At 35.7% G+C, this 27,226-nt stretch overlaps 2 protein-coding genes across 2 annotated transcripts; both read right to left on the bottom strand.

Annotated features, from left to right (window-relative positions):
• Window positions 1-9,191: 9,191 nt before the first annotated feature.
• On the bottom strand, window positions 9,192-11,836 carry LOC137723276 (lysine histidine transporter-like 8). The gene is made up of 5 exons (XM_068462435.2): window positions 11,462-11,836; window positions 11,067-11,200; window positions 10,523-10,956; window positions 9,917-10,048; window positions 9,192-9,818 (listed from the first exon to the last, which is right to left on the bottom strand). The coding sequence occupies exons 1-5, from the start codon at window positions 11,773-11,775 to the stop codon at window positions 9,318-9,320; spliced, it is 1,515 nt and encodes a 504-aa protein (XP_068318536.1). The 5' UTR covers window positions 11,776-11,836; the 3' UTR covers window positions 9,192-9,317.
• Window positions 11,837-19,217: 7,381 nt separating this feature from the next.
• On the bottom strand, window positions 19,218-24,030 carry LOC137726389 (lysine histidine transporter-like 8). The gene is made up of 5 exons (XM_068465313.2): window positions 23,706-24,030; window positions 20,786-20,919; window positions 20,273-20,688; window positions 20,027-20,158; window positions 19,218-19,915 (listed from the first exon to the last, which is right to left on the bottom strand). The coding sequence occupies exons 1-5, from the start codon at window positions 24,011-24,013 to the stop codon at window positions 19,424-19,426; spliced, it is 1,482 nt and encodes a 493-aa protein (XP_068321414.2). The 5' UTR covers window positions 24,014-24,030; the 3' UTR covers window positions 19,218-19,423.
• Between the last annotated feature and the right edge of the window lie 3,196 nt (window positions 24,031-27,226).

Here is a 27,226-nt window from a genome sequence, read left to right as displayed (position 1 = left end):
TAGGATAGCTCAAGTATTGTCTGTCTGTTATTAACATTTTGAAAAACTACAAATTTAATATAACATAATAATATTAAAGTGTTAATTTTGGGACAATAACTTACATCTGTTAATCAAACTGTTAACTATGCCATTAACTGATGACGTGACATCTATGTAAACAATCACTGAATGATACGTATCATTAAGAGGTCTACGTGGAAATTAAAAATTAAAAAAACATTTTTTTATCAAAAAAAGAAAAAAAGAAAAAACCTTTTTGTTACTTGTCTTCCTCCCAAAGGAAGTTCGATCTGCCCATCCGTCCCCAATACCCTCCTTCCTTCTCTTCTCCGCATCCACGGTAAGGCTTAGTCCACTCCCTCACCTCTCAGTGTCGCCAAATTAATTTAAATTCCTTGCAGGTAATCGTGAAATTGACAAAAATTCTTTGACATAAATGACTTCTAAACAATTTTTGTAACCCAATAATACTTAGCAAATATTATATTTACCTTTATTGGTAATAATTAAAAATACCGTCTGTAAACTATTATTTCAATTATTGGAATGGTATAAGAATTTAAAAAATTAAAATACGAAAATGTATGATGAATATACCTATAACGGTGTTTAATTGTTAAGGAAAAAAGAAAATTATAACAATTTTTTTTTTTTAATTTTCAAGTTGTTAAAAAACACGTAGACGGGTGAAAAAGGGATAATTGTAAAATAAATAAATAAACGGGTTAAAAAAGGTAAATGGATAAACGGGTATTAAACGGTTACGGTTAAATAGGTATGATTAACCGTTTATAAACGGTTATGGGTATAGATATAACCATTTAGGCAATTACCTAACGGGTAAATGTTTATGTGATGATAAATATAAACGGTTATAGATAAATAACCACAATTACCAGCCCCCCATAACCATTGGCCATCCTAGCTCCACCCAACCTTCCTCTCCTAGCTCACCCCCCGCCACCTCTTCTTCCAGATTAGCCGAACCCACCTCATCAAATCACCACCGTGAGCATCCAATTAGCCTTCGCCCTCGTCAAATCGCTGCGAGAGTCCAGTTTTGAGTTTATGATTTCAATCCTCCCACCGTTTGCTGGGCTTGCAACGAGAAGGTTCACAAACTGAACAAGCTCACGAGTTCTGTCCTCCCACATGCCCATTTTGAGTTTATGATTTGCAGAAGTTGTTGGGTAATTGAATTTTTTTAGTTTGAAGCAAATCATACCCATTGCAAAGAACAAACCAAACTTTTTTTTTTTTTTTTTTTGGGAGAAAAAGGGAAAAAGAATCCAAACACTTTTGTAAAATAAATCCAAAACCCTAAACCCAACTCTTATAATCTTTGTCTCAGTCCGCAGCAAAATCAAAATGCATGAAATCAATTTTATTTCGTAAAATCAAATGCAACCCCAAACTTTTTTTGTTGTTATTTTGCAGTTGCCATCTCAGAAGAAACGAAGCTCAGGAAAAAAAATGGCCCAAAGCTAGAGATAGAAAGTGAGAGACAGACTGACGATGGGAGTGTCATTGATGCTGAGATGGGGGCGAGAGGAGCTCCCATGACTCCAAGCAGCAGTCTCAGATCAGACCTCTTGTCGTTGTTATGCGCGACGGAGCTAGCGGAGGGAGTCCGCGAGATCAGACCCCAATACCCCGAACCACCTCGTCCTTGAGGTCAAAGAAAAAGCCTTGTTTCTTCTCCATTTTTGGGTTTCTGAAAATCCTGATTCCTCCTGCCTTGGTTTTTCCTCGACCCGAGAAGGTAGTGCGGCGGGTGGGTTTTTGTGGAATCAGAGGAAATGGGTTGGGAGTGATAGAATTTCTGATCTCAATAAATAATTCACTCACCCTTACAGCCTTACGGGAAGGCTTTGTTATATATCCTACAAAATGACAGTTAGATGTTTTATATACATCTTACACACACACACACACAATAAACTAAAACTGGCGTGCTTGCTGCCCATGCTGCAACACATCAGAGCACATGAGGTCTGCTGTCAAGGAATATTGCAGCTACGTGCAGTATTCCTTCTGTCCAGGTTACTGTCCTCCCTGCTGTCCATGAGTCAGCAATCACATGTCCACTATAGTTGTAATGATGGCAGGCACTTTAGAGTTTAAACATGAGCTGGATTCTTGTAACTCAGACTTGGTCTAACAGCCCCCCGCAAGCTGACAGGCCGAGAAACAACTGGAAGCTTGGACACCAAAAGCTTGAAACGCGAGGAGGACAAGCCCTTTGTAAACAGATCAGCGAGTTGATCTTGAGAACAAATAAAATGTATCAGAAGCTGCTTTCGAACCACCTTCTCACGGACATAGTGATAATCAACCTCTAAGTGTTTTGTCCGCGAATGAAATACTGGATTAGAAGCTAAGGCTATGGAAGAGACATTATCGCACCATATGTGGGGAAGAAGAAGATGCAGATGAAGGTCTTTGAATAATGACCTGAACCAAGATAGCTCAGCAGCCGTGTAGGCTAGTTGCCTATATTCAGCTTCTGTACTTGACCGAGAGACAGTCTTCTGTTTCTTTGAGCTCCAAGACACCAGATTGGACCCCAAATAAATACAAAAACCTCCTGTAGAGTGACGGGTATCAGGATTGCCCGCATAGTCGGCATCAGAAAAAGCATGCAGTTGCATATCTCCAGGTTTATAGACAAGACCATGATCATACGTGGCCTTTAAATATCGCAGGATACGTTTCACTGCCATCCAATGAGTGTCCTTGGGGGAGTGCATAAATTGGCACACCTGGTTAACAACATATGAGAGATCCGGTTTCGTGATGGTTAAATATTGCAACGCACCAACGACACTACGATATTGCTCAGGATGTTTGTAGGGTTCACCAACATAAGCACTCAATTTTTGGCCTGTAGAAACTGGAGTGGAAATTGGCTTGGCATCTTTAAACTTCGTTCGCTCAAGCAAGTCCAGAGCATACTTGGATTGAGTCAAATGCAGGTTGTGACCAACATAAGTGGCTTGAACGCCCAAGAAATAACTAAGGGGACCCAAGTCTTTCATGGAAAACAAAGTGCTAAGCTTCGTGATCAACCATGCCATTTGAGTAGTGTTGTTTCCTGTGAGCAATATGTCATCCACATAAATAAGCAAAATCAAATAAACTCCTCTGTGATTAAAAACAAACAAGGAGTAGTCACACATGGATTCTTGGAACCCTAACTGAAGGAGAAACTCAGAAAATCGTTGAAACCAGGCCCTAGGCGCCTGTTTTAAACCATATAAACTACGTTGTAGTTTACAAACATAGTTAGGATACTGGTTATCAACAAAACCTGGTGGTTGCTTCATGTACACATCCTCATTCAAATACCCATGCAAAAAAGCATTCTGAACGTCCAACTGTCGAACATGCCACCTCCGTGAAACTGCCAGACTCAACACAAGTCTAATGGTACTATGCTTGACAACTGGACTAAAGGTCTCCGTATAGTCGATCCCTGATTGTTGATGAAAGCCATTAGCCACAAGCCTAGCCTTATGGCGCTCAATCAAGCCATCTGCACGCCGTTTAATCTTGAAAACCCACTTGTTTGGCAATAAGTTCATGGCACGATGGTAAGGCACAAGAGTCCACGTACCACAGCGCTGCAAGGCACTGAATTCTTGAGCCATTGCATTCCTCCATTCTTTATGCTTTATGGCCTGACTAAAACATGTTGGTTCTGCCACCAGAGTGTCAGTATTAACATACAAAGCATATTTCGGGTTTGGCTTTTGTATCCCAGCTTTAGACCGAGTGGTCATAGGATGAATGAGAGGGGGGTCAGGAATCAGCACGGGATCACAAGGTTGTGACGGAGTTGGGTTCACAGGGACAGCAGCAACTATTTCTTGCTCATCTTGGTTTGGGAGAGGTTCACGAGAACTGGAAATGGGGGCAAGATTGGGAGTAGGAGCAGGTGGTTCATTTAGTGGTGGAGTATCTGGGAACCTAGTTGTAGTGGCGGGTTGGACATTGGGTGGGGCTAGACTGTGGTTAGTTGGTGTACCAGGGAGAGGATCTGAAAAATGAAAAAGAAGCTCAGAGGGTGGAGAGATACCTTTTGTGCAGACGTTTTCCTTGAGAAATGTAAGTTCCTGGAAGGGAAAGGAATCCTCATCGAATAATACATGGCGAGACAAATACACTCGTCTCGTGGATAAATCCAAACACTTGTATCCTTGGTGATTCAACGAATATCCTAAGAAAACACAAGACTTAGACTTGGGTTGAAGTTTGTGTTTGGCATAGGGTGTCAACCAAGGAAAACATTTACACCCAAAGACTTTAAAGGATACATAAATCGGTGTTCGATGAAATAGCTTTTCATATGGAGATTTGTTTGACAAAACCTTAGTTGGTAACCTATTAATTAGATATGTGGCTGTCAAACAGGCATCAAACCAATATTTGTCAGGGATGTAGGCATGGGAAAGCATGACAACACTAGTTTCAACTATGTGGCGATGTTTTCGTTCCGCCATTCCATTTTGCTCAGGATGTTTAGGGCATGAAAACCGTTGGGAAATACCTTGAGTCGCAAGAAACTGTTTAAAGGCTTGACTCTTATACTCACCACCTTCATCACATTGAAGGGTTTTAATGAATGTGTTAAACATTTTTTCAACATGCGCCTTAAATGTGACAAAAATGCCAAATACTTCAGATTTGTGTTTCATGGGAAAAATCCAAGAATAGCGAGAAAAATCATCGACAAACAAAACATAATAACGAAAACCTTCAATTGATATAACTGGTGAACACCACACATCGGAATGCAAAAGTTCCAAAGGAGAGTGAGACACAGACTCAGACTTGCTAAAGGGAAGTTTGGTACTCTTGCCCAAAGGACAAGAATCACAAAACAGTACATCGGCAGTACCATGACTTGGTACTTGATTATTTGAAATTAAAAACTTAATAATTGAAGACGCAGGATGACCAAGACGAGAATGCCATTTTTTGGCTGAGACTCTAACACCTAAGAACGTTGAAATAGGATACTGGGGTAATCCACCGCCACTTGGAAATGGGTATAACCCATTCTCACATCTCCCTCGGAAAAGCGTCTTCTGGGTCTTGAGGTCCTTGACAAGGAAAAAATGAGGAAATATTAGTAGGTAGCAATGGTTATCAAGAGTGAATTTATGGGCAGAAATAAGTAGGGCTGGAAAAAAATCCCAAAAATCCCAAACCAAACCGAAAAAATCCCGATCCCAAACCAAAAAAATCCCAAACCAAAATTCCCGAAAATTTCGGTATGTCATCCCGAACCAAACCGAAATTTTCGGTATGGGATTCGGTATTACATCTCCATTTTTTCGGTATTCCCATACCGAATAGAAATAAATATTATATATATATATTATTTTTTAATTATAAGAGAATTATTTTCTTAGTATTTATTTTCTTAGTATTTAATTTCCTCTTTTATTTTCTTAGTATTTATTATCTATTAGACTATAATTCATTTTAAATGATTTGTGGTTTATTGTTTTAGGCACGGCTAATTTGGGAGGTGAGGAGAATACAACTCAAGGGGAAGAGTACAAGCACCAACAAGAAGGGAGCAACCACAAGCATCAACAAGATCAAGGGGACGAAGGGGCCGAAGATGCCAACAATATTTATAGACTTTAAGCTTTGCTTTTTAGCTTTTGGTTTGTAACTTAATTATTGAAACTTTGGCTCATAACTAATTTTTTTGATTTTGGGTTTGTTACTTTATTTATTTTAAAACCTTGGCTTGTAACTATTATTTTTGCTTTTGAGTTTGTTACTTTATTTATTTTAAAACCTTGGCTTGTAACTATTATTTTTGGTTTTGGGTTTGGTACATAATTTATTTTTATTGCATGCATGATGCATGTGTAGTGGGCAAATTGAAACTTTGTTATTATTGAAACTTTGTGCACAAATGGGTAGTGGGTAGATTGAAACTTAATTTTAGCCCAAAAACATAATATGTCAAATTTTAGCCCAAAAACATAATATGTCAAATTTTAGTCCAAAAGCCCAAAAACATTTCGGGATTCCCGATTTGTCCCGAAATCCCGAAATTATTTCAGGATTCCCGAAAATTGGGATTCCCGAAAATTTGGTTTGGGATTGGTATTGAATTTGGGATTCCCAAAAATTTCGGTTTGGGAATCGGGACAAGGGTTTCGGTATGGGATCCCATACCGAACCACCCCTAGAAATAAGGCTAGTGGAGGCGGATGGACAATGAAGGATATTGTTTAGTTCAAATGAGCAAGCCTTAGTACTGATTTTATTCGAACCATAATGTTTAATGGAAAGGCCAGTATCATTACCTACACCACCGATATTCTCATTACCATTGTACTCCTTCGGATTTACCAGATTTTGAATATCAGGAGTGACATGGGCATTAGCTCCTGTGTCCAATAACCAGGTGCCATTTTGTTGTCGATTCAAAGTAACTGGTGAAGAGGCCATAGCAGTAAGACGTTTGGTTGGAATACGTCCTTCATAAGCACCATTCATGCGCTGATAACAATCTAGAGCAGGATGGCCAGGCTTACCACAAATTTGACAAGTGATTCGCTCTCCACTTGTATTGAAGCGTTCCCCATTAACGGCAGGATTACGCTGATTAGTGTTGCGAGGAAAGAAACCTCGCTGGTTGATAGGAGAAGCACCACCTCGATTGGACGGAAAACCACCACGTCCATTTCCACGAGAACGTCCACCACGTCCTCTTGCAGCTACAAAAGCATTGACTGGAGTAGCTTCCACCATAGGTACAGTTTGTTCCATCACGCGCCTCTCCGTGGTCAAAAGGAGGGCTTCAAGGGTTGGATACGTGATCGGAGTATCACGTGCCTGAGCTGCATTGACAGTCATCTCGAATGCAGGTCCAAGGTTATTAAGAATAATTTGAACCAGTTCATTATCACTTACTGGTTGTCCGGCGAGAGCAAGATTATCGGAAATAGCATTGACACGATCCAAGTAATCAGCTACTGAGAGATCGCCTTTTTTGGTCAGGAGCAATTCATTGCGCAAAAAGAGAATGCGATTCTGAGAAGTGGATGCGTAACGCTGCTCAAGAGCCTCCCATGACGCACGAGATGTGCGTTTGCTGGCAACAGTTGCTAGAACGGAAGCAGTCAGCGAGCCATTGATCCAACTCAGAACCATTTGATCGCGTTGCACCCATGTAACATACTCCGGATTGACAGCAGTATTTCCAGCCAAGTGTTTCGGAGGACAGTCCAGAGAGCCGTCGACGTAACCCATCAGGTCACGACTCTTCAGTATTGGCAAAATTTGCGCCAACCATAGAGGATAGTTGGCACGATCAAGCTTAATATTCACTATGGTAGTCATGGAAGAGGAGAAGGGATTAACGGATGAAGTTGCAGGAGGGGGAAAAATAGGGTTGACATTATTAGTTTCAGCCATGGAAACAGTGATGCGGAAGAAAAAAAAACAAGGATCTTTTGTCGTTAGACAGAAAGGCTCAGTATACCATGATAGAATTTCTGATCTCAATAAATAATTCACTCACCCTTACAGCCTTACGGGAAGGCTTTGTTATATATCCTACAAAATGACATTTAGATGTTTTATATACATCTTACACACACACACACACAATAAACTAAAACTGGCGTGCTTGCTGCCCATGCTGCAACACATCAGAGCACATGAGGTCTGCTGTCAAGGAATATTGCAGCTACGTGCAGTATTCCTTCTGTCCTTCCTTCTGTCCAGGTTACTGTCCTCCCTGCTGTCCATGAGTCAGCAATCACATGTCCACTATAGTTGTAATGATGGCAGGCACTTTAGAGTTTAAACATGAGCTGGATTCTTGTAACTCGGACTTGGTCTAACAGGGAGGAGTGAGCAGAGAGAAAGAAGAGGGCTAGAGAGAGTGGAGAATGCTGGGGGTTGTTGAAGAAGGAGAAGAATGTGAGTAATAGCGAGAGTGAGACTGGTTCTTCATTTCATAGAGAGAGAGAGAGAGAGAGAGAAGGAAAAGTGGGAAGCTCAAGCTTTCGCGAGCGAAAACGATTTCAGGAGTGTGAGGAGGGGATTGGAAGAAGAGGTGGCCGGAGGGTGAGGTAGGAAAGGAAGGTTGGGTGGGACGCGGAGGAGAGAAGGGAGGAGGGGATTGGGGATGGATGGGTGGATCGAACTTTCTCTGGGAGGAAGACGGGTAACAAAAGGGGTGTTTTTTTTTTTTTTTTTGATAAAAAATATTTTTAAAACTTTTAATTTTCACGTCGACTCCTTTAATGACACGTGACGTTCATCATTATTCATATAGGCATCACATCATTAGTTAATGGTAGAGTTAACAGTTTGACTGACGGATACATGAGACTATCCCAAAATTTATACTTTAGGTATGACTCTGGGATGAAAAAAATTTCATATACAAAATATTAAAACCACAAAACTTAAGAATAGTAAATTGATATTTATCTTTATCTTTATCTTTAATATAGTCAATAACAGTGCACAAGAAATTCAAAAGTTTTCTCAGTTAATGAAGCCTATGTTGCACAGACACAAATACAGATACGGGGGCACACAATATGGGGACACGATAGGTCTCAAAAAATAAGAACATGGATACAACCATTAAAATATAATAAACATTACATATATTAAAAACAATATTTCAAATTCATAATATAACAAAAGGAATGTGATATCTGCACATCATTTTTTTACTTTTCACACATTTTTTTAATTTTCAGCCGTCGGATCAGATGAATTGAAAATGATCAACGGATATAAATTAATAAAGGATGTGTGAGAAATAAAATAGAGTATGTGGATAACATATCCCATAACAAAATAGTCGATGCTAGATTCTGCGCATGGAATTAATGCGGAACAAAGTGGCTAAGAAAATGAAGCGAGAAAGAGTACTGGGGAGGGAGGCGCCAGATTAGATTGAGAGGAATGAAGTTAGGTTGAGGTTGGGGACTCTTCTAGGTTTTAGTTTCAATATTTTAAAAACTGCCCCAAAATGTTTTTTAATTTTACAAAAGGCCCTTGTTGTATCTTGATCGTGTCCAAACTGTATCTTGACCATGTCCAAGTGGTTGACCGTGTCCAACCCGTGTCTCGGGCTTGTCCGAGGCATGTCGGAGTGTCGGATACTATGACACTTTCGGGTTTTGGAGTGTCCATGCAACCTAAAATGAAGCTCCCATGATATATATGACTCTTAACAAAAGTTTGTCATATGATTTTCTTTTCACTACACTTGCTTAGTGAATTTCGATATACATGGGTTTTCTCTTTGCAAAGTAAAACTAATTAAGGTCTGAAGGCTTGAAGAAGTTGGCATGAAGACCTCTGCTAGCTAAGTTCCATGCTGCTGCAATGACTAAAAGAGCACTCAGAACAAGGCCTAAGCCTCCCAGTCCCACGTTGATGCACCACATAACACTTTTCGGCTTTGGTTTCTTTATTGCAATCCACATCAAACATGGATAAGCATATGTCAGTGGTAATGTCAATCCTCCAATTAGAGGCGCCAAGCTACCCAAAAATGGAAGAGTTACTGCTGCAAAGAATGTCATTCCTCCAAACAAAAGACGGAAAGTTGTTCGAAGCCACCTTGTGCATGCCTTGTTCTTCCTGCTAGTGTAGCTTGTCTCTAGTTTGTCGAAAATTATCATGCTGTAGATTTGGAATGTACTTATACAATTTATGACCACAAGTACGTATATCAGTCCCAGCACAATTTTTGATGTGTCATGTTGATGGAATTTCGACATTGCAATTAATAGTCCTCCATTCGATGAAGGTACCTGCATGGATCAAAAGAATTCAATTACGATCATGTACAAAAGATTAGTTTGAGCTACAACTTTCATTGTTGAACAAGAGGAATGTTAATTGTTCTCACCTTGTTTCCATAAGCCCAGAATCCAGCTATAGCAAGAGGATACAAACACATTGCTATAATTAGGTATGATACAGTCACTCCTCTCCACATTGGCTTGTGAGTTTGGTGTTTTAGACTTAAAGGCAATGTCCCCTGCAATCAAGTATAAAACTTTACTCTTACAGGCTACAATCAAATTGCAAGTATACACCAGCACTATTAACACCTAATAATGGTAAAATTTGGCTACCAAAACCAATGATTGGGGCTTTGATTTGAATCAAACATTTTCATCTGCAAGCTCCACACCCAATAAGATCAATTCATTCTAACACAAAGATGGGTGGATATCAAACTCTGGGGTGCAAAAAAGATGAGAGATTTTTCGAATCTACCTGGAACATAATAAAAAATGAGAGATTTTTTAAATCTATCTAGAACACAACCACATGGTGTTAATTCCGCTCAAATTGTAGCACATGTATATATATTATAACTTTAAAATAGTACACTACTTGACAAGTGTTTCGGTTCACATAAAAACTTCCTAATTAAAGACAAGCTCTTAGAAGAGTAATGGACCCAAGTTTTGAATAACAATGAAAAACTAGCAAGAATTACACTCACCTGAATCTCAAGAACAACATTGTGGCCTCTGAATGCAAGAACAATGATGCCAAGAGCATTCAGAATCCCGCCAAATCTATCCATTTCGTCATCCATCTCCGGTGGGTTGTATGAAGTGCCATTAGGCCTGCCCTTGCCAATTGAAAGAGCCCAAATCAAAGTACAATATGCTATACCTGTGGTGGCACCAATCAATGAGACCCATGCTATGGAGTTCAGGTTGGGAAACTGAGCCACAACAATAGCCATGCACATGAACACCAGGAAGCACTCTACATTAGTCAATGACTTGGCATCACAGTTTGCCCCGTCGTTGCACACCGTCTTGATGAAAAGCTTTATGGTTCCACCTCCTAAGATTATTAGCTGGACACATGTACCAGCTGATAAATACATTACTGGGACTAGAGCTAAAAACGTCCCTAGCTTTTGACCTAAAAAACAAAAATTATAGCTATTTAGTGAATAATGTAATATGAAATATGAATAGTCTGTTTAAATATAAATAAAGTTACATGTAACACATTTGTGTTATTTTACTAACCGAAGGCCGTCATTGCGAGGTCAATGTATCTACTATAACGAGTTCCAGAATCGGATTCGTGTAGGTGTACAAGTAGCCATATCGTGTAGAGCTGCCCTGTAAATGCAAGTGACAAGCATATGATTCCCCATGCCCTGCAATGTAATGCGACCATTGAAAATTGTTGTGGAAGTTAAACCAAGAGGTAAGGTTGTGCTGACTGAAACCATATATTTTCTACCTTACATGTATTCAACCATGCATATGTAACTTTGTAGTTTGGACACAAGTATATGGGGCTGTCAAAATTTATTAGATTGAAGATTGAGTAAACTAAAGCAGAATTAATAGATAAAAACAAGCTGATGAGTAAAATACGTAGTGATAAAAGGGAGCCTGAAAATAATCACTGTTACCATCCAAGAGTGGCAAGTGCAACAGGCAGTAAAAGGGCTTGGATTCCAATTCCTGAACAAAGCAAAAGGAAGGTAGCTGAAAAGGTATTCCCATTCCTGGACTCTGTGATGGGTAGCCAAGCATCTTGTGGATTGAGCTCACCGCCTCCCCAGTTTGCAGCTGAAGTAACATGATAGTTAGAATCTTCACTCGTGGGACTTGTTGTGATGGGAATGACTTGAGCAGATTCTGATCTTCTACTTGCGCTTCTAAAGGAATAAACCCTATCTATGCTCCAATTTGCCTCCACAACCACTTCTTCCATTGCTGCCATTTCCTTGCAGCTTGCAAAACACAAACTGGCCAGCTAAAAGCCTTTGTGACGTTTGGTAGGTGAATGCAACTAATTTGAGCAAAATATTGTGACGTTTGGTAGGTGAATGCAACTAATTTGAGCCAAATATTATGTAATATGTTGTATTAAATATAGCTCTGTGTCGACTAGATGAGCTGTATGCAAATTTTAACACTAGCTGTTGACGGACTTGCTTATATAGTTGGGGTAATTGTTTATGCTGAGTGATGGGTGCATGCACTACTTAATCTGAAAGTGTGCATTGAAATGGTCTCTACAATTAGCATCAGTCCAAATGAAACGAGGAAGGTAAGGTAACGGTATCCAATATCCAAACCAATCATATAATGTTACAGGAAAAAAATTAAAATATGTAACAACCGTAGGAGGACCCTAAGTCTCTTCTAACTTAATTTTTCTGATGGCTTCATCTATGTATCCGACTATTAGTTTTTTGGGTGATACTAAGGAGACTATTTACTTGAACTATATTTTAAAAACTACATGATGTGGAGTTTGATGGTTGAATTTCTTCTTTAATTCATTAAAGAATGAAACCAATTATCAACGGTCACATTACATAATTTACAAAATATATATAAAAATATAATCTGTATTTATTTTTATTTTTTAATCATTAGAAATTTAGAAGGGATCCAGCTTACGCATATGAAGTATTTTCCTTAGTTTTTTTATTTTTTAGAAAGGATCCAGTTCACAGCTCAACTTTGGGTCACATAAGTTGATAAAAAAATTAACTAAAAAGTAGACGGAGATTTGACATTACAATGAATTCGTAAGTTGATGTATGACATTGAAATGTTTAAAACATGAGGTATAAGATTGTTATGTGACCCAAAGTTGAAGTGTTAAAATATAAATTTTCTTTTGAAAATTACATGATGTGGGGTTTGATGATTGAATTTCTTCTTTTAATCATTAAAGATGAAACCAACTACCAACTGCAACTGTCGCATTATATAATTTACAAAATATGATATAAAAATATAATCCCACTAGTATTTTTTTTTTTAATCATTAGAAATTTAGAAGGGATCCAGTTTGCACATGTGAATTTTCCTTAGTTTTTTTAAAGGATCCAGTTTACACATGTGATGGCTTATGTAAGTGCTCACGCACGTCCCATTAGAAGTTATTTAAGTATGAATATGATTCCCTCCCTCCTACAACTTTAACTATATTCATATTTATTTTCAACAGGTAGCCATAAATAGACCCAGCAGTTTCTGACACGACACGAAAATAACGAGTTTTAGATCAACACGAAAACTAATCGGATCATTATACCTGTTAAGAGCCCGTTAATAACGAGTTCTTAACATGTATACACGCAGGTAACATGTGGGTAACCTGTTTCAACCCGTTAAGAAAAAAATTATTTTGATAATTTTAAAGTTTAATTACTAAAAGATTTATTATAAAATACAATAGCCCTATTAATATATACAATATATTCTATATTAAATATATAGTTTTGTATTATTATTCTATATTAGTTATAAAAAATAGAAAATAAAAACTTTTAGTTATTATTTATTTTTATTATGAGAGTTCCTTTTTATCATTACTAGGATAAATTTTACTTAACATATTGTTGTCCAAAATTAAAATAAACTAAGAAGACATACATACAAGAATGAAAAATGTGAAAGAATACATAAACAGTTGTGATTCATCATTATTCCTCCATGAGTAGATAATAGTTACACTTACATTATCGTTTAAAATTTTAAAATCCTCCAAACCCTCATGAATAATGTTTTTTATTTGTGGGAAAAATTAATAATAATTATTTTAGAAGCGTAAAAAATGTAAAAAAAATATACAATCACTCATAGTGACAAGCTTTACAACTTTCATGAAGGGGTCAGCTTCGAAATCCAACACTATAATTCATAAACCTTAAATTTATATTTAACCGTCGATTGTCATTTACGTTTTATTTTTCTTATTGAATTTCATTTTTTAAATTTTCTTTTTTTTGAAAACAAGATCATCTGGCAGATGTAATAAAATGAACAGTTCAGATCCTTGATATCACGTTTTGATATTTACGGTTAACTGAAATATGAGTCGATGTCATATTTTTTGGATAAAAATATGGACTAGTTGTAGGGTTCACTCCACGTAATATTTCAACGATCTGTCTATTTTGTAAGTCTCGATTCATAGATCATCCTTACAAAAATTCAACTTAATTCGAAATTATTTGTCTATTTAACTATCATATTAAAATTTCATTGTTTCTTAGAGAACAAAGTGTTCGTCGATTTCTTTGAACTCAATTAGATGCTTCAAATATTTCCGATTTGGCTAATAATTTGTAAGGATGATCTATGTGATACAACTTGAAAAATAAACTGTTCGGATCGTTAAAGTTCGATGTGGTGTGAGCCCAACAACTAATCCCCATTTTTATTAAAAAAAAAATGGGGATCCCTTCCCTTAAGGGCTTCCTCTATATATATACATAAAGGTTCTAAACGACGTTACGTGCTAGTCAGGCGGTGGGCTGGGGCCTATCGTATAAATAAGTGTCTGGTTATACTTAAGAAATACATAATTGCGTTGGGATACATAAATTGCAAAATAGAATGAAGTTTAGATTATAGAGTATTAAAACATAATGCAAAATTACATTTATTTTATGTCTAAGTAAGAGCCGCGACCTAGGCAGATGCCTAGGCAGGCTAGCAGAAGCCTAAGTAGGTGTAGGTGCCTTTTCTTAATTTTCATACACGTAGGAATTAATCGGGATGATAGCCAACTGCCTAACGCCTAAGTGGGGCCTAAGTGGCGTAAACCGGATATTTTTAAAACATTGATATATATATATATATACCGAACATTACCCGGAGTCCAAACTCACCATCTCAACTCAACTGAAGCATGAAGTTTGCAGCTCAAACTACCATTCCTCTGAACCATCTTGTAGTAATTTTAATTGGTGATTTTTTTTTTTTTTGGCAAAATTTTGACTATAGCAAGGCTACAGACAAACTCCCTCAACTTTTATTAAAGCAAACCAAAGGCCCTACTTACAACTATACACAATCAGAAAAGGGCCAAAACCAAAAGAAGAAACAGAAAGAGGGCCTAACAACAGTGAAGCCCAAAAAACACACAACTGCCGAGAAACTTCTACTTAAATCTCCTCCACTGACAGAGATCCATACTAGCCAGCTGAAGCATCATCCACCACCGAGTATCACTGCCGTAGACACCACCGCCAACCCCGAACAGCAACCTGATCACATCCATTAACAAGAGATAGTCGGCACCAAAGAAGGATTAGCCAACTACCAAGAAGAAGCTCGGGGAAACCCATAAGCAACACTGTCGAAAACGACATACAACAAGGAGAACGTGGTGGTGTTGGAAACACCCAAGCCAAGGAAAAACTGGAGAGAAACATCAGAAGAAGCGAAAAGAAAAGAAGAAAAAGAGGAAAGGGGACATGACAGAGAAGGGGAAAAGAGGAGAAAACAAAAAAAAGAGAAAAGGGGCAACCGACTCCAACCAAAGCTAGAGTCGACGTCAGAAATGGCGGGCAAGATGGAAGCCCTCACAAAAAGAAGGAAGGACTCTCACAGAGAATGAGAGAATCTCTTTCACGGAAGGAGAGAAGAAAACTTTATTTTAACTAGCGGCTTGTTGGGTTTGGAAAGTGTTGAAGAAGGGACGAGAGAATGGAGAAAGGAAAATTGTATATTTTTGTGTAAAGAATGCGGCTCAAATCATTAGAAAGCTCAGAATATAAAACATTATCCTTAGATCATTGGCACTAGATCCAAACTAAGGCTTACAGCCTAGGTCTCCCATAAGAACATGACACTTGGCTAAATCTAAGATATACATGTTATACAAAGATGGATTGAATCTAGACCTTACACTTGTACTATTGACTTAAGTAGACCATTCTAGCTTAAATGCAATATACCATAAACAATTCACATTCCAACACTCCATTCTAAATTGTTAAACTAGTTTTACTCCAAGTACTCATATCAGATAGTTGAATCGATCCTTAGACAATGTCTTAGTGAATATGCTAGCAATTTTCTCCTCTGATATGCAATACTGTAAATTCACAACACTTTCTTGCAAAGCCTTTCTATTGAAGTGATATCGTCAGTTGATGCGTTTAATTTTCTAGTAAAAAATAGGATTCTTGGTCATTGCAATGGCTAATATCAACCATAAGTGGAGTTGCTTTAGTGTTCATTTCTCCAAAATCCTCAAGCACAAATCTCAGCCAATCGCTTGTGTTGTTACTTATATTGCACTTATATACTCACATTCGACAACTGAAAGTGCAACACTATGTTGCTTGAATAAGGCCCAAGAAAATATTCCACTTCCAAAGGAAAATGCTAAGAAGAGGTGTTTTCATGTCATCATCACTCCTACTCCAGTCACTATCATAGTAGCGAATGAGTAATGCAGCTTCTACCTTCTTGTACTCAATTCCATATTCAGTGGTACCTTGTATTGTACCTCAACACTCTCTTGGCAATTCCATAGTGTTTCTTGATAGCTAGGACAATGCATAAACATTTGAAGTAAGCTAGCTGCAAATATTATATCTGGCCTTGTAGATGTTAGATATAACAACATACCCACAATTTGTCTGTATAGACGTTCATCCGCAAATTCACTGCCATCAATTTTACTCAACTTCTCACTTGCAATTAGTGGTGTACTAACAGTTTGCAATCTATCAATCCAAATTTATCTAGCAAATTCAAAGCATATGTTATTGTCCAATGAATATAGCATTCTAAGTTTGAACAATTCCCATACCAAGAAAATGATGTAATAAGCCAAGGTCTGTCACTTCGTACATGTCCCTCAACTCAAAAAGACGAACATTGTAATTGTCATATATTTGATGACCTCTTATTATGGATTGTCTAGTGGGTAGGACTAGGTTTGGATATTTTGGGTTTTTTGTTGTTGTTGTAAATGACGACCCATTTTAGGGTTGTACGCATTTATTAAGGGATAAGGGTGTAAATGAGTCAAGCGAAGCCAAATACCACAGTGCTTAAGCTTGGTTCGAATGAAATGTTTTGTGCTTAAGCTTAGATCAAGATCAATAAAAACTTGTAAGATCATCTCCAAAAGAGATGTCAAAATGTCCAAATTAAGGGGCTTTTGGATCTAGGTCCAAAAGTATAGGTAGTTTTTGGAACTGAGTCCAGTTATCCCAATTACATATTTTGATATCAATTTTGCCCCTTCAGATAAAAATATTTAAATTCTTTAATTTTTTTTATCATTTATTCAGATTTTAAATTTTGAATATTTAAATACCCAAACTAAAATATTATCTAGTAACTACTTACTATTTATGAAGAAAACAAAACCGATATAATCTAGTAACTATTGTATAGGAAGAAAAATGCTTTATACCTACAAAGCAAATATAATCTACCTGCAAAACAAAAATAAACTACCTATTGTATTGGAAGAAAAATGCTAGGAACCTGGCGGAACATAGAAATATAAATATGATATAATATACCTCCATTAAATGAACGAATTTGGAGGGAAGAACACAAAAATATCACCCATGAAAAGAAGAGACAAAAAAGAGGAGGATTGATAGAGGGAATTGTTTGGAAGAAGGAAAAAAGGTGGGATGAAATGGACTAGGGGTTGAGGTGATTAGATGGCTATAACTAATCCTACAATTAAGGGACTAGTTAAACGACAAATAATCCCATAATTAAGAAATTTTGTATATTTATAACAATTCGTAAGCCTAAGGGGTAAATATGGTACAAACCACAAATAAGCATATTTGGAATCTTAATTATTGGACTTATTTCAATGAGTGGACTAATTCTACTAATGGCTCACAAAATTGGATCTATATCAAGTTATCCCCCAAATTAATACTAATAGTAAAAAAGGCAGCAATAAAGTTTTTAACCCAAGCCAAATCTTATGTGACATGACATGGATTGACAGCCCTAACCTTGCTGCCAAAATTGATAGCAACTTTAAATTTTTTTTTAATTGATTATTAAATGCATTTGATTAACGTTATTATTTTCTTTTTATTTTAAAATATTTATTATAATAGTTTAATGTAATAAAATAATAGTTTAATTTAACATATTAGGTGAAGAGTAAAACTTTAAGAGATGTCAGAATGTTACATAGCTTGTCAAATTTAAATTTTATGTTTAAAATTTAACATCACCTATGGAAATGCTCTATGAATGATTACTTTAAGCTCAAGCTCGGGTTGACAACAAACCTCAAGCTCTTGGATGACTTACCTTATGCTCTATGAATTATTACTTTAAGCTCAAGCTCGGGTTGACAACAAACCTCGATCTCTTGGATGACTTACCTTATGCTCTATGAATTATTACTTTAAGCTCAAGCTCGGGTCAATGGTGATGACTATAGGGCCATAGGCCAATTTTTAGTCCGTTCTATTACAAAACCCAACTCTAATGGAGGGTTGGCCCAAAACCAAGTAGATCCCGCCAGGCCAAATTAGAGCCTTTTGGCCATTGGGCTAGGCATGTTCAGCCCGCCTGGCAGGTTGTTTGTTGGGTTTTTTTTTTTTTTTTAAGGACGAAATTTAAAAAAAAAAAAAAAAAAAAATTAAATTGTAATTTTTTTTTTTGCTATAAATACCTAAGCCATTTCTACACAACTTCTAACATCATTTTCATCATTCCATATTATCTTACCTCATTTAATCCAATTCTTCACATTCTGTTCACCTAAAACACTCTTTTCATACACACTCCTCTCTTACCTTCCAATAATCTAAATTTAAATTTTTCAATATTTTTTCAAATGGCACTCAAAATATGTCCAGATAATCTTATTCATTTAGCGACAAGTGACACTCAAAATATATCTGGATAAACTTATTTTAATATGGTAGTTTAATTCAATTAACCAATAAAGTTAAGGAACAAACTTAAAAATAATAAATGATTAAGGGGCTCAAAAATAGCTCATATGGTTTGAGATGTTATATAAAAATAATTTCTTACAGGGCTATAACTCTAGATGGGGCTAAACATAACTGATTTGGTTGGAGATGGCCTTAGCTTATTTTTAAAATGAGCTCAACAAAAATTAAAAATTAATAGAAGAAATAAAAATAAGGGTTAAGTTCGGATAACTACTCAATCTTAAATTGGTCCTAACCTTTTAAAACATTTCAGAAAATATCTAATGTTTTGAAAATTGACATTTGTTGGGTTTACTAGCGTTGTATGTCATATGGATAATTATTAATTCTCAAGTCATTATAGAGCTTTGAATCTTCAAATTAACTTAGTTTAGCTAAGCAAATTTACTACTTCACTTGCTTTAACTTCACTAAAGGGAACCAATTTGAGGAATTAAAGCTCCAAACACAACGATTAGTCGAGAATAACTTATTTGTCCACCTTATCATTTAATGTTAGTAAAGTCATCATTTAGCGCCGGTGACCTTCCAAAAACTAAGCGTAATAGTTACATAATACCCATGTCCAATCCTTGTCGTAGACAACTTCTTATAATGCAAGTACATTATGAAGCGATAATGTTATGTTTATCCTATATTAATCACATTACTAATAGTTATCTAAGGCCGGAAGAAATTGGCACGTAGACCTTTGTCAGCTAAATTCCATACTGATGCAATGACTAAAACAACACTCAAACTTAGCCCCAAGAATCCAAGCCCAATATTCACACACCACATAGCACTCTTCGGCTCTGGTTTCTTCATTGTGATCCACATGAAACATGGATAAGCATATGCCAAAGGCAGAGTCATGCCTCCGATTAGAGGTGCTAGGCTCGGCAAGAATGGAAAAGCGACTGCTATGAAAAATACCAGTCCTCCGAACGAAATCCGAAAAGCTATCCGAAGCCACTTTGCACATGGCTTGTTCTTCCTGCTTGTGTATTTGAACTCCAAATTATCAAAAACTACCATGCTGTAGATTTGAAATGTGCTTAAGCAGTTTATCACTACAAGTATGCAAATTAGTCCCAACACAAATTTTGATGTGCTTTTATGTCCATTGAATTGTGAAAAAGAGCTCAAAATTCGTCCATATGAAGATGGTATCTGCACAAATATTTGAAGGGCACTGTCAATCTTTGATCATGCATATATCCCTAGTTTGGTATATTTTTCATAGTTTGGTTAAAAATAATTTGGAACAAGTGTCACGCTTACGTTGTTTCCATAAGCCCAAAACCCAGCCACGGCAAGAGGAAGGAAGCACATTGCTGTAACTACATAAGATACAGTCACTCCTCTCCACATCTGGTTTTGGGATGTCTGTTTTGGACTAGATGGCAATGTCCCCTGCATCAGAAGAAACATTAATTTAGCCTATTTATGTGTTAAACGAACTCACACTACAATTTTCTTGGTAACAACCGAGAGAATCGATCTCTTTAATATAGCACACACACTCACTTGAATCTCAAGAATGACATTGTGGCCTCTGAATGCAAGAACAATGATGCCAAGAGCATTCAGAATCACCCCAAATCTATCCATTTTTTCATCCATCTCTGGTGGGTTGTACGAAATGCCACTAGGCCTCCCCTTGCCAATTGAAAGGCCCCAAATAAGAGTACAATATGCAATTGCTGTGGTGGCACCAATAAGTGAGACCCAAGCTATGGAGTTCAAGTTGGGAAGCTGAGCCACAACAATAGCCATGCAGATGAACAACAAGAAGCACTCTGTGGCAGTCAATGAGTTAACATCCCAAACATTTTTTAGGAATAGTTTCATGGTTCCACCTCCTACGATGATCAGCTGGGCACACGTGCCCCCTGATAAGTACATTACTGGGAATATGGTGAGCAATTTCCCTAACTTTGGACCTGAAAACATAAAATAAAATGTCTAGTTAATACACTACTAGGCGCATGTTAGGGGGTGGTGTTTGGTATGGAAGAAGAAGAGCTCGCTTGGACTAACCAAAGGCTGTTATTGCGAGGTGCAGGTATCTACTGTACCGAATTCCGGAGTTGGATTCGTGTAGATGTACGAGAAGCCATGAGGTGTAGAGTTGCCATGAGAACGCTAGTGACAAGCATATAATTCCCCATGTCCTACAACAATTGAAAAAATTTAAGGAAAGTATTAGGCTCGTTAGAACAAAATATTACACCCATTAGAAAAATGAGCTAAGTTTAAACAACATATTAGATTCGTTAGGACAAAATATTACACTCGATAAGATAATGAGCCAACATTGAACTTTGGCACATTCATCTCATAAAGATGGGATCAAAGTATTTAGCTCATAAGCTTTACCTTATTTTGTCATGTAATATTTCAATACCAATACCAACGGTTTTGTTATTATGCAGTTTATATGTTTTTTTATATTAATTTTATATTTTCATTAAGCTGAGCCAAAGAAAAACTCAAGTTTAAATTATAGCCGAGCCAGGCTTGAAAATTTCATCTGAGGCGAGTTTCAGCATACATTAAGAGATTTTTTTCTAGCTTGATTATGTTATACGAGCTTGAGCGCAAATAATATCAACCAACCTGAACTTGAACATCTTAGTACTTAGCTCTAGGGTTGGAAATTTTTCCCGAAAATCCCAAACAAAACCAAACCAAAAAAATCCCGATCCCATATCGAAAAATCTCAAACTGATAATACCAAAATTTTTGGGATCCATACCGAACCGATCCGAAACTTTTTGGTACGAGAATCGGGATTACATATTCAATGGTTCAGGAATCCTGAACCGAACCGAAAATATATATGTATATTTATTTTGTTCATGCATATTGAATATTGAATTTAAGTATTTGAGAGTAGACTATATTAGAAATAGAATTATGAAAGTAAGTAATTTGGAACTTTAGAACGTTAGTTTGACTTGGTAAGAATGATTTTGATATTTCAATTGGTAAGAAATTTAAAAATGGTAATAGGTAAAAAACCTAAATTTCAATTAATATAAAATTGGGCAACAACATTTTAAGTCAAAAGCCTAAATTTTAGCTCATTACCCAAAAATCTTAAATTTATGGCCAAAAGCCTAAAAACCAAAACGCAATCCCGATCCATCCCAAAATACCGAAAATATTTTAAGAATTCCGAAAATTAAGAATACCAAATTTTCGGTTTGAGATTAATCTTCAAATTCCCGTTTCAAAAATTTTTAGTTTGAGATTCAAGATCCATTTTCGGGTTGGGATCCACCAAACCACCGTTAGCTTTGGCTCATTTGCTCCCCTAACGGATTTATAACTACTGTTTATTGTACAAACTCAATCGGGCAGATATCCCATGTCAAAATTGGTTGGCACTTGTCATTGAGCAAGAAGTTTCCATCAGATGGTAACGTTGTGAGGATATTTTATACTGGAATATATTGACCTATAAAAATACATATTTTTAAATTATTGCACATGCTTAATAAAACCAGGTGATTATTCAGGCTATTTTATGATCAGCCTAAATTAGGTCCAAGAATGTAAGGGCAGACAGCGTTCGCATGGAACAGTAATTACCTAAATAAATTCAAGTAAAATTTAACAGACAAATCAGAAATGTTTATTGTGAAATTAGACTCAATCATCTTGCATATAATCTAATATCCTAGTAGATAGGATATTTAGTTTCCTCTTATGTGTTTCGGGTTCGAATTTTTTTTCTTCTAAATTATTGTAATAATTTCAAATCATCTTCACTTCTCTTAATAATAATAAAAATTAAAAAAAAGATCACCTTGTAAATTATTGGTCCTCATTTTTTTGAGAAAAAAAGTAATCTATATTAGAAATTATAAGTTAATGATAGCGGAAGAAAAAATAATTATATTATTTAATTTATATTATTTGTATTGGGAGATTCCAAATCTCATAGAGATTTGAAACTGAACAAAAACAAATTGTCAAAGCAAAATAAGACAAGAAAAACGCGCGGGAAATTTGACTTCGAGAAACTCCTAGGTCCCTCCTTCCCATAAACAAGGACTGAGGTTGGTATTTGGTTGGCACGGCCTGATCCTTCTCATTTGTGACTTTTCAAACAACATAAAAGTCTATTATGGACTGAGGTTGGTATTTGGTTGGCACGGCCTGATCCTTCTCATTTGTGACTTTTCAAACAACATAAAAGTCTATCTACGCTTATTACATCATATCGGAAGTCTAGCCCCCACCTAGGCTTTCTTATCTCATCATAATTCCATCACCCATTCATGCATTCTGATTCCCATTTAATAAATTTCAAATTCATTTTAAATTCATTTCTGACTACTTGTCAATCTGTCATCACAACCACATGCCAGACATTCCAAATCAATTTGAACTGTAATGGTAAATTTCGAACAAAAAAATAAAAAGATGATAAATGTTGAAAAAAATTAAGGTTTTATTATAAAATTAATTGATAATGTAAAAAAAAAAAAATCATTACTTATAAGCACATGCAATATTCATTTTTTCCTAATATGAGATTTATACTCTCAAAACGATTTTTCATGTGTTGCGAAATTGTAAGCCTAATATGTGAACAACATCAATCGGATGACATAGATCGTGTGTAACAGTTGGAACTAACACACAAGACAATTTGCGCTGATACTATGAAAAAAAGAGGTTATACCTAAAACCAATTGAAAAAAATGAAAAGTAGCCCAATTACTAACATGAAAGGTCTTTCCATTTTACGGGAATAATACTCACAACAAATCTTAGGCAGCATCAAGGACCCAGGTACTGATTTTAATGATTTCATACCATCAAAAAACATAAAGGATGACGAACCCTAATTCCTAATGAATAATTTTTTTGGTGATATGAACATGTTATGAGGCAAAGTTATGATTTTTAATACATCTAGAGTTAAAACAAAATAGATATTACTTACCATCCAACAGTGGCAAATGCAAGAGGCAGTAAAAGTGATTGAACTCCAATTCCTGAACAAAGTAAATGAAAGGTAGCAGAAAAGACATTCCCATTTCTGGATTCTGTGATGGGCAGCCAAGCATCCTGTGGAATGAGCTCACCACCTACCCAAATTTCAGTTGATTCCTTTGAGGGAGTAGTTGTGATGGGAATTACTTGAGCAGAGTAACCTGATGGGCTTCTGAACAAGCTTCTTAAGGAATGGCTTTGCCTAGTTATTTCTTCCCGGCAATTTGCTTCAACAGCCACCGCTTCCAAGTTTTTCATTTTTTTTCAATTGCTGTAAAACTCAAGCCAGTCACTCATCATATAAATAGGTGCGAGATTTCACACCAAGCTAAGGTGCTTGCTGACAAGGCATATCCTTGTGGGTCAATTGCTTTTGTGTAGGACCTTTTTCTTTAATAAAATACGAAATAAGACTTAATATTTTACGGTAAAGAATATATAAATTATTATAATTAACTAACTTAACTCACATGTACAATATATAATGTAATAAGGATTGATTTAATATTAAGCAGAAAATCAAGCTTTTGCGTAGTATTGAGAAAAGAATTGCAATATTTTTACAATTTTCTATTTCTTGGTGTTTATTTTAGGGAGTATGATTCTCTCTCATTTTATTCTCATCTCATTTTCTCTCATTTTTTCACATTTTGGTTTTTATTCTTTTGTCTTTATAAAATATAATGTGATTTAATCGTAACCGTTCAAGTAAAAAGAGAAAGAAGAGGAGAAAGAATAGAAGGGAGAGAATCTTACTTAATACCAACTATCAAACACTTTTTCTTTATATAAAAACTGAAAATGTATCAATCACTTGTATGAACTTTAATCTCAATAAAGTTTGAGTGGATTCCGATCCATGTGTGATGTGTCCATAATTGTAAAGTTTCTTGTCTACATCCCCTTATCACATGCAAACACAAACTGATATATACAAATGGTGGTGCTATACACACACTTATTTGTATTTTTCATACATTCATTTCAAGTTTTGATTATCAAATCGAATAAATTGAAGAAGATCAATAAAAAAATTTTAATAAAGATGTGTAAAGATAAAAAGAGTATGTGAATAGTATTACTTTATCCAAATTATAACATATGTTGTAGATACAAAACGCATCATAATAAATGATGGTGAATAATTAAATTGCATTCTTGTTTGGGAGTTCAATACTTTTGTTTTTCTCATGTTTCTACTTAGTTAGAAGCTTTGTGATCTAGAACATGAAGAAAATTGAGATTTTATCATAAAATTAACCGGTAATATAAGGAATATTAATTGGCAAAATACGAAGATTGCTTTTCTCCTTATATTTACTTAATACGAAGAATTTTTTCATTGCAATTTTAATACTATAATTATTGTATATGATGTCATTAGTTTACGTATTATGACATACATAGCTAGATTGCAAACAATATTATGGTCATTCAATCCACGAAGTTATCCTTGTTTATTTACGCCATTTTCCACATGGAAGGTTCGTATCCCCTTATATAACCAGGACACGCTTTGTGTTCAAACGATGAAATCTTGAAGCTTGCAAGGTCAAGTACGTGTGATCGTGACATGATTTGCTCACCCCATTGTGATTTCATCGTAGTGATGAAACGGTTTGACGTAACTGTGGATATAGCCCTGGCTTTGTGCAGTGCATTCCGGATATTCATATTTTTCTAATGCTTGCAATGATTTATTTGGAAAGAAAAAAAAAAGATCAAGATATTATTAGTTAACTTCATTGCTTGCCTATGCACCACAGGCATTTTAGTCTTTATATTTTTTTTAAATTCGGAAATATTGGTGCAGTCTTGTAATGTGTCTGCTAGGGATGATCACTTGGAATTGAAATTCGAAATCGAAATACGTACTAAATAAGACTGCACCAAACGATTTGATTTTTGTTGTTATGAAACAGTTTTTGTTTAAAACCGACTTGTAGTTTGAAACAATAGTTTGGTTTTGGTTTTGAACTTTTGGAACCACACCGCAAAAATTAAAAACATATTTATTTTAATACTAATATTAAGTGGTGGGTTTCAATTGGTCATTTGGTCAAGTACATACATTTAATGGAAGGGTTGTTTTCTATTTGGAATAAATAAACTCCACGATCAGATTAAAATATTTGTCCAATTAGCTTGGCCTTGTCATAATTCATTATTTTATTCTTTTGATTGGCATTTCAGAAATTAACAAATATCTTATAGAAAATTGTAGCAATAGTCATTAAATTTTAACACAATTGGAAAAATAGTCTTTCAACGAAAAATTCATAATCATTGGTCCCTTAACTCATCAAAATATGCAGTTATAGTCATTTTCGTCATCTTTGTTAGAATTTCGTTAAAATTAGTCATGTTAGAATGACTATTGCTACAATTGGATTAAAGTTGAGGAACCATTACTCTAATTGGGTTAAAGTTCAAGGACTATTTCTTCAATTTGATTAAAGTTGAGACACCATTACTCTAATTGGGTTAAAGTTCAAGGACTACTTCTTCAATTGGATTAAAGTTGAGAGACCATTGCTGTAATTTTTCTCATTTGGTTTCTATATTTGCTCCTTGATTCAGCCTCACGTGAATGACACGTGACTCGTTTTGACAGAAGTTGTAATGAAGTTAACGAAAATGACTATAGTTGCACGTTTTGATGAGTTAAGAGACAAATGATCTTAGATTCTTAATTAAAAGACCATTACGCGAATTAAATTAAAGTTAAAAGACCATTACTACAATTTCCTCAATATCATACATGGTTTGGATATATAAAGCACACTACATATGAGCTAAAAATGAGGAGGACGAGAAGTAAGTGACATATTATCGAATCCTATTCCATTTGAATAGAGAAGGAATCTTTAAAGTTCGAAGAGGAACTGTCCAAAAGAAAAAGGAACAAAAAGTGTTAACGATATAAAGCAGTGATTTTAAAATTGGAACATTAAAATACCGTTGTTAAATTGCATGAACAAATTATTTTCTTTGGTTGTACCGTGGTACTATTATCAAACTTGATCCGAACTTTAATTTTAGTATGTTAAACTTAACTTTTTCAATTGAGTTGTATTAATGGCATAAAGTATTTAGTTTGCAAATAATTTAAAATTATGAAAATTTTATTAAGTAAAATTATGAAAGTATCCCTCCATAATTGTAAATTTTACAATTAAGCCCTCAAGGTTTCGATTCGAATTTCGTTTTCGAGTCGAGGCTCGAAAATTACTCAACGCACCTACTCAGGGGCAAAATCCTCATTTCACATGGTTTGAAAATAAAATACAATATTTTAAGTTATGGGTTGTAATAGTTTCGGAGACGTTGGCTCCGACAATATAAAATTATATAATAATCAGTATAAAAGGTACATTCAAAGGTTACGTTCATTGGAAAATTACAACATAAGTAAGGAATTGCGAAGATAGGGATTTAATTGTTGATTTAAAAATTTTATTTTTCTTTTCT

This window comes from Pyrus communis, chromosome 5, assembly GCF_041283825.1.
Source record: "Pyrus communis isolate YQ-2024b chromosome 5, ASM4128382v1, whole genome shotgun sequence".
NCBI lineage: Eukaryota > Viridiplantae > Streptophyta > Magnoliopsida > Rosales > Rosaceae > Pyrus > Pyrus communis.
This window is presented reverse-complemented; position numbering and strand designations above follow the sequence as displayed.

What these genes read in the sequence shown, in the direction of transcription:
- LOC137723276 (XM_068462435.2), bottom strand. Translation starts at nt 11,775, where the DNA reads ATGGCAGCAATGGAAGAAGTGGTTGTGGAGGCAAATTGGAGCATAGAT. An exon ending in CCTCGCAATGACGGCCTTCG is followed by an intron (nt 10,957 to 11,066) that starts GTTAGTAAAATA and finishes TTTGTTTTTTAG; the next exon opens with GTCAAAAGCTAGGGACGTTT. An exon ending in ATGTTGTTCTTGAGATTCAG is followed by an intron (nt 10,049 to 10,522) that starts GTGAGTGTAATT and finishes ACTTGATTGCAG; the next exon opens with GGGACATTGCCTTTAAGTCT.
- LOC137726389 (XM_068465313.2), bottom strand. Translation starts at nt 24,013, where the DNA reads ATGAAAAACTTGGAAGCGGTGGCTGTTGAAGCAAATTGCCGGGAAGAA. An exon ending in CCTCGCAATAACAGCCTTTG is followed by an intron (nt 20,689 to 20,785) that starts GTTAGTCCAAGC and finishes TTATGTTTTCAG; the next exon opens with GTCCAAAGTTAGGGAAATTG. An exon ending in ATGTCATTCTTGAGATTCAA is followed by an intron (nt 20,159 to 20,272) that starts GTGAGTGTGTGT and finishes CTTCTGATGCAG; the next exon opens with GGGACATTGCCATCTAGTCC.